This window comes from Cetorhinus maximus, chromosome 11 (genome assembly GCF_964194155.1).
Source record: "Cetorhinus maximus chromosome 11, sCetMax3.hap1.1, whole genome shotgun sequence".
NCBI classification, from domain to species: domain Eukaryota; kingdom Metazoa; phylum Chordata; class Chondrichthyes; order Lamniformes; family Cetorhinidae; genus Cetorhinus; species Cetorhinus maximus.
This window is the reverse complement of record NC_135889.1, coordinates 125903474-125915081: the sequence shown is the minus strand read 5'-3', so window position 1 is coordinate 125915081 and position 11608 is coordinate 125903474. Positions and strand designations below refer to the sequence as shown.

The window sequence follows — 11608 nt, the reverse complement described above, 5'->3', positions numbered from 1 at the left end:
GCAATCCCACAGTTTGATGGGAGGTGTGAGGGAGGGGAGCAATCCCACAGTTTGACGGGGGAGTGAGGGAGGGGAGGAGGCCCACAGTTTGAGGAGGGAGTGAGGGAGGGGAAGAGTCCCAGTTTGAGGAGAGGAGGAGTCCCACAGTTTGAGGGGAGGTGAGGAAGGGGAGCAGTCCCACAGTTTGAAGGGATCTGAGGGAGGAGAGAATCGCAGTTTGAGGGGAGGAGTGAGGGAGATGAGGAGTCCCATAGTTTGAGGGGAGGAGTGAGGGAGAGGGAGAATTCCCTAGTTTGGGAGGCCTAGGAAAGAATGAATTTGAGGAGGAGATCATAATCAATCCAATGGTCTACAGCCAAGGAAACACTTGAATGCAGTAAACCTGAGAGCCAGGCTCTTCAGCCTGTAAAAACAAAAAGCTACTGCGGATGCTGGAAATCCAAAACAAAAACAGAATTACCTGGAAAAACTCAGCAGGTCTGGCGGCATCGGCGGAGAAGAAAAGAGTTGACGTTTCGGGTCCACATGACCCTTCAGCAGAACTGAGTGTAGTTAGGAGAGGGGTGAAATATAAGCTGGTTTAAGGTGGGGGGTGGGGGGAGAGAGAAGTTGAGGGTGGGGTGATTGTGGGGATAAGCAAGCAGTGATAGGAGCAGATAATCAAAAGATGTCACAGACAAAAGGATCAAAGAGGTGTTGAAGGTGGTGATATTATCTAAGAAAAGTGCTAATTAAGAATGGAGGACAGGACACTCAAGGTACAGCTCTAGTGGGTGTGGGGTGGAAAGACTAACAAGGTATTAGTTGTAGATTTAAAAATAATGGAAATAGGTGGGAAAAGAAGAATCTATATAAATTATTGAAAAAAAAACAAATGGGAGGGGGAAGAAATGGGGTGGGGATGGGGGGAGGGGGAGTTTAAGATCTAAAGTTGTTGAATTCAATATTCAGCCCGGAAGGCTGTAAAGTGCCTAGTCGGAAGATGAGGTGCTGTTCCTCCAGTTTGCGTTGGGCTTCACTGGAACAATGCAGCAAGCCAAGGACAGACATGTGGGCAAGAGAGCAGGGTGGAGTGTTAAAATGGCAAGTGACAGGGAGGTTTGGGTCTTTCTTGCGGACAGACCGCAGGTGTTCTGCAAAGCGGTCGCCCAGTTTGCGTTTGGTCTCTCCAATGTAGAGGAGATGAATTCAACAACTTTAGATCTTAAACTCCCCCTCCCCCCATCCATTGTAAATCTACAACTAATACCTTGTTAGTCTTTCCACCCCACCCCCACTAGAGCTGTACCTTGAGTGTCCTGCCATCCATTCTTAATTAGCACTTTTCTTAGATAATATCACCACCTTCAACACCTCTTTGATCCTTTTGTCTGTGACATCTTTTGATTATCTGCTCCTATCACTGCTTGCTTGTCCCCACAACCACCCCACCCTCAACTTCTCTCTCCCCCCGCCCCCCACCTTAAACCAGCTTATATTTCACCTCTCTCCTAACTATGCTTCAGTTCTGTTGAAGGGTCATGTGGACCCGAAATGTCAGCTCTTTTCTTCTCCACCGATGCTGCCAGACCTGCTGAGTTTTTCCAGGTAATTCTGTTTTTGTCTTCAGCCTGTTAGTTTATTCTTTCATGGATGTGAGCGTCAGTGGTAAGGCCAGCATTTGTTTCCCATCCCTAATTGCCCTTGAACTGAATGTCTTGCTTGGCAATTCAGCAGTCACTTAGGAGTCAACCGGAGTTGTGGGTCTGGAGTCACACGTAGGCCAGATTAGGTAAGGACGGCAGATTTGCTTCCCGAAAGAGGCAATGGTGTCATGGTCACCATTACTGAGGCTAGTTTGCAATTCCAGATTTATTAATTGAATTTAAATTCCATTGCTGCCATATGTGGGATTTGAATGTATGGGTCCAGGCTGCTGGATTACTAATCCAGCGACATTACCCTATGCCACTGTCTCCCCTCATTGCCTTCATAACTTTTAGCTTTATTTCTTTCCCCCCTAGTCCAGTCTCCTCCCATCTATATTTGTGATTCTTCATACACTTTGCGTAATTTCAACAATTTCCAGTTTCCTGGCCCTAACTGCCTCCCTCTACACCTCCACCCTCGTTGGGACTGTCTGACGGCTCTCCACTGCTTCCTTGAACAGAGGCCTGAACAATTCCCATCCACCACCACTCTCCTCCGTCTGGCTGAACTTGTTCTCTCACTGAACAATTTCTCCTTTAACTTGTCTCACTTGCTCCAAGAGGGTACCCTTTTATTTGGGTACTCACATGGGCCCCAGTTATGTCTGTCTCCTCGTAGGGTATGATTGTTTTTACTCATTTACAGGATGTGGGCTTCGTTGGCTGGGCCAGAATTTATTGCCCGTCCCTAGTTGCCCTTGAGAAGGTGGTAGTGAGCTGCCTTCTTAAACATCCGCAGTCAATGTGGTGCAGGTATGCCCACAGTGCTCTTAGGAAGGGAGTTCCAGGATTTTGACCCAGCGACAGCGAAGGAACAGCAATATATTTCCAAATTAGGATGGTGAGTGACTTGGAGGGGAACTTCCAGGTGGTGGTGTTCCCAACTATCTGCTGTCCTTGTCCTTCCAGATGGTGGTGGTCATGGGTTTGGAAGGTGCTGTCGAAGGAGCCTTGGTGAATTCCTGCTGTGCATATTGTAGATGGTACACCCTGCCGCTACTGTGCGTCAGTGGTGGAGGGAGTGAATGTTTTTGAATGGGGTACCAATCAAGCGGGGCTGTTTTGTCCTGGATGGTGTCAAGCTTCTTGAGTGTTGTGTGAACTGCACTCATCTAGGCAAGTGGGAAGTATTCCATCACACTCCTGACTTGTGCCTTGTAGATGGTGAACAAGCTTTGGGGAGTCAGGAGGTGGGTTACTTGCTGCAGGATTCCTAGCCTCTGATCTGCCCTTGTAGCCACAATACGCATATGGCTAGTCCAGTTAAGTTTCTGGTCAATGGTAACCCCCAAGACGTTGATAGAGGGGGATTCAGTGATGGTAATGTCATTGAACATCAAGGGGCGATGGTTGGATTCTCTCTAGTTGGAGATGGTCATTGCCTGACACTTGTATGGTGCGAATGTTACTTGCCACTTGTCAGCCCAAGCCTGGATATTGTCCAGGTCTTGCTGCATTTGGACATGGACCTCTTTAGTATCTGAGGGGTCATGAATGGTGCTGAACATTGTGCAATCATCAGCAAACATCCCCTCTTCTGACCTTATGATGGAAGGAAGGTCACTGGTGAAGCAGCTGAAGATGGTTGGGCCAAGGACACTACCCTGAGGAACTCCTGCAGTGATGTCCTGGAGCTGAGATGACTGACCTCCAACAACCACAACCAACTTCCTTTCTGCTAGGTATGACTCCAACCAGTGGAGAGTTTTCCTTCTGATTCCCATTGACTCCAGCTTTGCTAGGGCTCCTTGATACCACACTCAGTCAAATGCAGCCTCGATGTCATGTGCAGTCATTCTCACCTCACCTCTGGAGTTCAGTTCTATTGTCCGTGTTTCAACCAAGGCTGTAATGAGGTCAGGAGCTGAGTTGCCCAGGCGGAACCCAAGCTGAGCATCAGTGAGCAGGCTATTGCTACGCAAATACCGCTTGATAGCACTGTTGATGACCCCTTCCATGACTTTAATGATGATGGAGAGTAGACTGATGGGGTGGTAATTGGCCGGGTTGGATTTGTCCTGCGTTTTGTGTACATGACATACCTGGGCAATTTTCCACATAGCCGGGTAGATGCCAGTTGTAGTTGTACTGGAACAGCTTGGCTAGGGGCATGGCAAGTTCTGGAGCACATCTTCAGTAGTATTTCTGGAATATTGTCAGGGCCCATTGCCTTTTCATATCCAGTGCCTTGAGCCGTTTCTTGATATCACGTGGAGTGAATCGAATTGGCTGAACACTGGCATCTGTGATGCTGGGGGCCTCCAGAGGAGGCAAAGATGGATCATCCACTCGGCACTTCTGACTGAAAATTGTAGCAAATGCTTCAATGGAACATTCCTTGTTTCAGTCCTACTCAGGCCCCCTCCCATAACTCTTTTTTTCTGGTGCATCGATGACTGTATCGGCGCTGCTTCGCGCTCTCAACTAGAGCTGGAAAAATTCATCAATTTTGCTTCTAATTTCCACTCATCTCTCACCTTCACAGGGTCCATCTCTGACATTTCCCTTTCCTTCCTTGACTTCTCTATCTCCATTCATTACAAACCCACCGACTCCCACAGCTACCTCAACTATACTTCCTCACAACCTGCTTCCTGTAAGGACTCCATCTCATTCTCCCAATTTCTCCATCTCAGTTGCATTTGTTCCAATGATGCTACCTTCCAAAATGGCACTTCTGACAAGTCTTCCTTTTTCCTGAGCCAAGGTTCCCCCTCCACTGTGCTTGACAGGGCCATCAACCATGTCCAACCCATCTCCCACACTTCTGCCCTCACCCTTTCCCCTTCCTCCCAGAACCATGATAGGGTCCCCCTTGTCCCCACTTTTCACCCCACCAGCCTCCGCATTCAAATTAGTAAGGCAATCAAGGGTTATGGGGAAAAAACAGGGAAGTGGAGTTGAGAATTATCAGATTAGCGATGATCTCATTGAATGGCAGACCAGACTCGATGGGCCGAATGTCCTACTTCTGCTCCTACGTCTTATGGTCTAAACGATCATCCTCCACCATTTCTGCCAACTCCAGCATGACGCCACCAGCAAACACACCTTCCCGTCACCAGGGCTGTCAGCATTCCGAAGGGCCTGTTCCCCCGTGACACCCTGGTCCATTCCTCCATCAACCCCATATCTCATCCCATTCCCACAGCACCTTCCCATGGAATTGCAGGTGGTGTAATATCAGCCTCTTTACCTCCTCCCTCTTCATTGTCCAAGGCCCCAAACACTCCTTCCATGTGAAGCAGCAATTCATTTGTATTTTTTTCAGTTTTGTCTACTGTATTCACTGCTCACAATGCAGTCTCCTCTACACTGGGGAGACCAAAGCCAGGCTGGGTGACCACTTTGCAAATCACCTCTGTTCATTCTGCAAGCATGACCCAGACCTTCCAACCACTTGCCATTTCAATTCACAGCATTGCTGTCGGGCTCACATCTCTGTCCTTGGCCTGCTAAAATGTTCCAGTGAAGCCCAAAACATATCAGACTCGAAACGTTAACTCTGTTTCTCTCTCCAAAGATGCTGTCAGACCTGCTGAGTTTTCCCAACACTTTCTGTTTTTATGTCAGATCTCCAACATCTGCAATATTTTCCTTTTATTTGCAATATGAGAGCCAGGCTGATATCCATTTTGTCACTGTTGCTTTTATTCTATGAGCTTTAACTTTGCTCATCAGCCTGTTATGTGGCACTTTTTATTAAATGCCTTTTGTAAGTCCATGTGCATCACATCAACCACATCACCCTCATCGACCCTCTTTGTTACCTCATCAAAAACTGCAAGTAAGTTAGTTAAACATGATTTTCCTTTAACGAACCCATGTTGGCTTTCCTTTATTAATCCACATTTGTCCACGTGACTTAATTTTGTCCTGGATTATCGTTTCTAAAAGCTTCCCCACTATTGACGTGAAGCTGATTGGCCTGTAGTTGCTAGGTTTATCCTTACATCCATCTTTGAACAAGTGTGTAACATTTGCAATTCCCCAGTCCTCTGGCACAATCCCTGTATATAAGTAGGATTAGATGATTATGGCAAGAACCCCTGCAATTTCCACCCTTACTTCATTCAGCATCCTTGAGTACATCCCACCCAGTCCTGGCAATTTATCAACTTTAAGTACAGCCAGCCTATCTAATACCTCTTTACCAACTTTTCGCCCATCCAGTATTTCAATCCCTATGTTTATACTATGACTTGGGCAGCATCTTTTTCCTTGGTAAAGACAAATGCAAAGAACTCCTTTAGTGCCTCAGCCATGTACCTAGCCGTAAATCCCATTTTGTTGACAGAGGAATGTGAAAAAGAAGATTTAATTTACTCACAGTTCTCTCTACATGGTTCAGTGGTATAATGGTGCTGGATGGCTGGAAATGAAGAACAGGAAACCAAAGTTACATCATGTGATAGACACAGATCAGGTAGAAATATTTACTATGAAGACTTTGAGCAATTCAAACAATGCAGTGAAATATCTGGACAGCTCTGCCAAGAATTCCTGCACTTGGAGAATTCTTGGATGACAACGTGAGACAAACCTGCGCAGGGTGAGGAAAGGCTCCATAAGGTTCCTCAGTGTGATGCAGTTCCCCAGCAAATGACCGCTAAAAACAGGTGAAATACACAGGAGCCCCGAAATGCACAGAAACCCCGAGACACACTGAAATTCCAAAATGCACAGAAACCCCATAAATGCATGGAAACCCCGAAATACCCAAAAACCCTGAAACCACGAAAGACACTGAAGCCCCGAAACACACAGAAACCCCGAAACACACAGAAACCCCGAAACACACAGGAACCCTGAAAAACACTGAAACCCTGAAAAACGCAGACACCCCGAAACAAACTGAAACCCCGAAACACCTAGAAACCCTGAAATACACTGAAACCCTGAAACGTATTGAAACACAGAAATAAACAGAAACCCTGACATACACATAAACCCCGAAACACATTGAAACCCTGAAATACACTGAAACCCCGAAACGTATTGAAACACGGAAATAAACAGAAACCCTGACATACACATAAACTCCGAAACACATTGAAACCTTGAAGTACACAGAAACCCTGAGACACACTGAAACCCCAAAACACACTGAAACACTGAATCACACAGAAACCCCGAAACACACTGAAAACCTGAAATACACTAAAACCCCGAAACACACAGAAAGCACGAAACACACTGAAACGCTGAAATACACTGAAACGCTGAAATACACTGAAACCATGAAACATGCTGAGACCCCGAAATACACTGAAACCCCGAAACACATTGAAACCCAGAAATACACAGAAACCTTGAGACACACTGAAACCCCAGAAAACATTGAAACCCTGAAATACACAGAAAGACTGATATAACAGAAACCCCGAAACACACTGAAACCCTGAGAAACACCGAAACTCCGAAACACATTGAAACCCTGAAATATACATAAACACAGATACACATTGAAACCCTGAAATACACAGAAACCCTGAAACACACTGAAAACGTGAAACTCACTGAAACGCCAAAACACATAAACTTGGAAACACACAGTAACCCCGAAACACACTGAAACACCGAAACACATTGAAACCCTGAAATACACTGAAACCCGGAAACATACTGAAACCCTGAAATGCACAGACACCCTGCAATACTCAGAAACTCCGAAACACATTGAAACCCTGACACACACAAAGAAACCCGGAAATGCACAGAATCTCTGAATCATATTCAAACGCTGAAATACACAGAAATCCCGAAACACACTGAAACACTGAAATACACAGAAATCCTGAAAAATACTGAAACCCTGAAACACACAGACACCCCGAAACAAACTAAAACCCCAAAACACATAGAAACCCTGAAATACACTGAAACCCCGAAACGTATTGAAACACTGAAATAAACAGAAACCCTGACATACACATAAACTCCGAAACACATTGAAACCCTGAAGTACACAGAAACCCTGAGACACACTGAAACCCCAAAACACACTGAAACACCGAAACACACTGAAACCCCGAAACACATTGAAACACTGAAACACACAGAAACCCCGAAACACATTGAAACCCTGAAATACACAGAAACCCTGAGACACACTGAAAACCTGAAATGCACTAAAACCCCGAAATACACAAAAAGCACGAAACACAGAGAAACCACGAAACATGCTGAGACCCCGAAATACACTGAAACCCCGAAACACATTGAAACCCTGAAATACACAGAAAACCTGAAATACGCAGAAAACCCCGAAACACACTGAAACCCTGAAATACACAGAAACCTTGAGACACACTGAAACCCCAGAAAACATTGAAACCCTGAAATACACGGAAAGACTGATATACACAGAAACCCCGAAACACACTGAAACCCTGAAATACACAGAAACACCGATACACATTGAAACCCTGAAATACACAGAAAGCCTGAAACACACTGAAAACGTGAAACACACTGAACCCTGAAACACACTGAAACCCTAAAACATATTGAAACCCTGAAATATACAGAAACCCTGAAATACACAGAAACCCTGAGACACACTGAAAACCTGAAATGCACTAAAACCCCGAAACACACAAAAAGCACGAAACACACAGAAACCACGAAACATGCTGAGACCCCGAAATACACTGAAACCCCGAAACACATTGAAACCCTGAAATACACAGAAAACCTGAAATACGCAGAAAACCCCGAAACACACTGAAACCCTGAAATACACAGAAACCTTGAGACACACTGAAACCCCAGAAAACATTGAAACCCTGAAATACACGGAAAGACTGATATACACAGAAACCCCGAAACACACTGAAACCCTGAAATACACAGAAACACCGATACACATTGAAACCCTGAAATACACAGAAAGCCTGAAACACACTGAAAACGTGAAACACACTGAACCCTGAAACACACTGAAACCCCAAAACATATTGAAACCCTGAAATATACAGAAACCCGGAAATACACAGAAAATCTGAAACACACTGAAACCCTGAAATACACTGAAACCCTGAAAAACATTAAAACCCTGAAACACATTGAAACGCTGAAATACACAGAAACACTGAAACACATTGAACCCTGAAATACACAGAAACCCTGAAATACAAATAAACCCTGGAAAACACTGAAAACGTGAAACTCACTGAAACGCCAAAACACACTGAAACCCTGAAATACACAGTAACCCCGAAACACACTGAAACCAAGTAACACATTAAAGCCCTGAAATACACAAAACCCTTGAAACACACTGAAACTCTGGAACATATTGAAACCCTGAAATATACAGAAACCCGGAAATACACAGAAAATCTGAAACACACTGAAACCCTGAAATACACTGAAACCTAGAAACACACTGAAAGCCCGAAACACATTGAAACCCTGAAATACACAGAAACCCGAAACACGCTGAAACCAAGTAACACATTAAAGCCCTGAAATACACAAAACCCTTGAAACACACTGAAACTCTGGAACATATTGAAACCCTGAAATATACAGAAACCCGGAAATACACAGAAAATCTGAAACACATTGAAACCCTGAGAAACACCGAAACTCCAAAACACATTGAAACCCGGAAATATACATAAACACAGATACACACTGAAACCCTGAAATACACAGAAACCTGGAAACACCCTGAAACCCTGAAATACACAGAAATCCCGAAATACACTGAAACCTAGAAACACCCTGAAACCCTGAAATACACAGAAAGCCTGAAAAATACTGAAACCCTGAAACACACAGACACTCCGAAACAAACTAAAACCCCAAAACACATAGAAACCCTGAAATACACTGAAACCCCGAAACATATTGAAACACTGAAATAAACAGAAACCCTGACATACACATAAACTCCGAAACACATTGAAACCCTGAAGTACACAGAAAGCCTGAGACACACTGAAACCCCAAAACACACAAACACTGAAACACACAGAAACCCCGAAACACATTGAAAACCTGAAATGCACTAAAACCCCGAAATACACAGACACCATGAAACATGCTGAGACCCCGAAATACACTGAAACCCCGAAACACATTGAAACCCTGAAACACACAGAAACCCCGAAACACACTGAAACCCCGGAACCCATTGAAACCCTGAAATACACAGAAAACCTGAAATACGCAGAAAACCCCGAAACACACTGAAACCCTGAAATACACAGAAACCTTGTGACACACTGAAACCCCAGAAAACATTGAAACCCTGAAATACACAGAAAGACTGATATACACAGAAACCCCGAAACACACTGAAACCCCGAGAAACACTGAAACCCCGAAACACATTGAAACCCTGAAATACACAGAAAGCCCGAAACACACTGAAACCCTGAAATACACAGAAACCCCGAAACACACTGAAACCCTGAAACACACAGAAACCCTGAAACACACTGAAAACGTGAAACTCACTGAAACGCCAAAACACATAAACTTGGAAATACACAGTAACCCCGAAACACACTGAAACCCTGAAATACACTGAAACCCAAAACACACTGCAACCAAGTAACACATTAAAGCCCTGAAATACACAGAAACCCTGAAACACACTGAAACCCCAAAACATATTGAAACCCTGAAATATACAGAAACCCGGAAATACGCAGAAAATCTGAAACACACTGAAACCCTGAAATACACAGAAACCCCGAAAAACATTAAAACCCTGAAACACATTGAAACCCTGAAATACACAGAAACCCGAAACACGCTGAAACCAAGTAACACATTAAAGCCCTGAAATACACAAAACCCTTGAAACACACTGAAACCCCAAAACATATTGAAACCCTGAAATATACAGAAACCCGGAAATACGCAGAAAATCTGAAACACGCTGAAACCCTGAAATACACTGAAACCCCGAAAAACATTGAAACCCCGAAAAACATTAAAACCCTGAAACACATTGAAACCCTGAAATACACAGAAACCCGAAACACGCTGAAACCAAGTAACACATTAAAGCCCTGAAATACACAAAACCCCTGAAACACACTGAAACTCCGGAACATATTGAAACCCTGAAATATACAGAAACCCGGAAATACACAGAAAATCTGAAACACACATAAACCCCGAAACACACTGAAACCTAGAAACACACTGAAACACTGAAATACACAGAAAGCCTGAAAAATACTGAAACCCTGAAACACACAGACACCCCGAAACAAACTAAAACCCCAAAACACATTGAAACCCTGAAATACACTGAAACCCCGAAACGTATTGAAACACTGAAATAAACAGAAACCCTGACATACACATAAACTCCGAAACACATTGAAACCCTGAAATACACAGAAACCCGAAACACGCTGAAACCAAGTAACACATTAAAGCCCTGAAATACACAAAACCCTTGAAACACACTGAAACCCCAAAACATAATGAAACCCTGAAATATACAGAAACCCGGAAATACGCAGAAAATCTGAAACATACTGAAACCCTGAAATACACTGAAACCCCGAAAAACATTAAAACCCTGAAACACATTGAAACGTTGAAATAAACAGAAACACTGAAACACATTGAAACCCTGAAACACACTGAAACCCTGAAATACACAAAACCCTTGAAACACACTGAAACTCTGGAACATATTGAAACCCTGAAATATACAGAAACCCGGAAATACACAGAAAATCTGAAACACACTGAAACCCTGAAATACACCGAATCCCCGAAACAGACTGAAACCCTGAAATACCCAGAAACCCTGAAATACACATAAACCCCGAAACACATTGAAACCCTGAAATACACAGAAATCCCGAAACACACTGAAACCCTGAAATACACTGAAACCCTGAAATACACTGAAACCCAAAACACGCTGAAACCAAGTAACACAT

At 44.0% G+C, this 11608-nt stretch overlaps 1 protein-coding gene across 9 annotated transcripts in view; it reads right to left on the bottom strand.

Annotated features, from left to right (window-relative positions):
- tns1b (tensin 1b) overlaps window positions 1-11608 on the bottom strand; it is a 662464-nt gene that overhangs the window by 201269 nt on the left and 449587 nt on the right. For all 9 annotated transcript variants that reach the window (XR_013578019.1, XM_078552748.1, XM_078552745.1 and 6 more), the window contains one exon: window positions 6019-6060. Coding sequence is in view for 8 of the 9 variants with exons in the window: in XM_078552748.1 (XP_078408874.1) it covers window positions 6019-6060 (42 nt within the window). In the remaining variant the exon portion in view is untranslated. The remainder of the gene's footprint in view (window positions 1-6018; window positions 6061-11608) is intronic.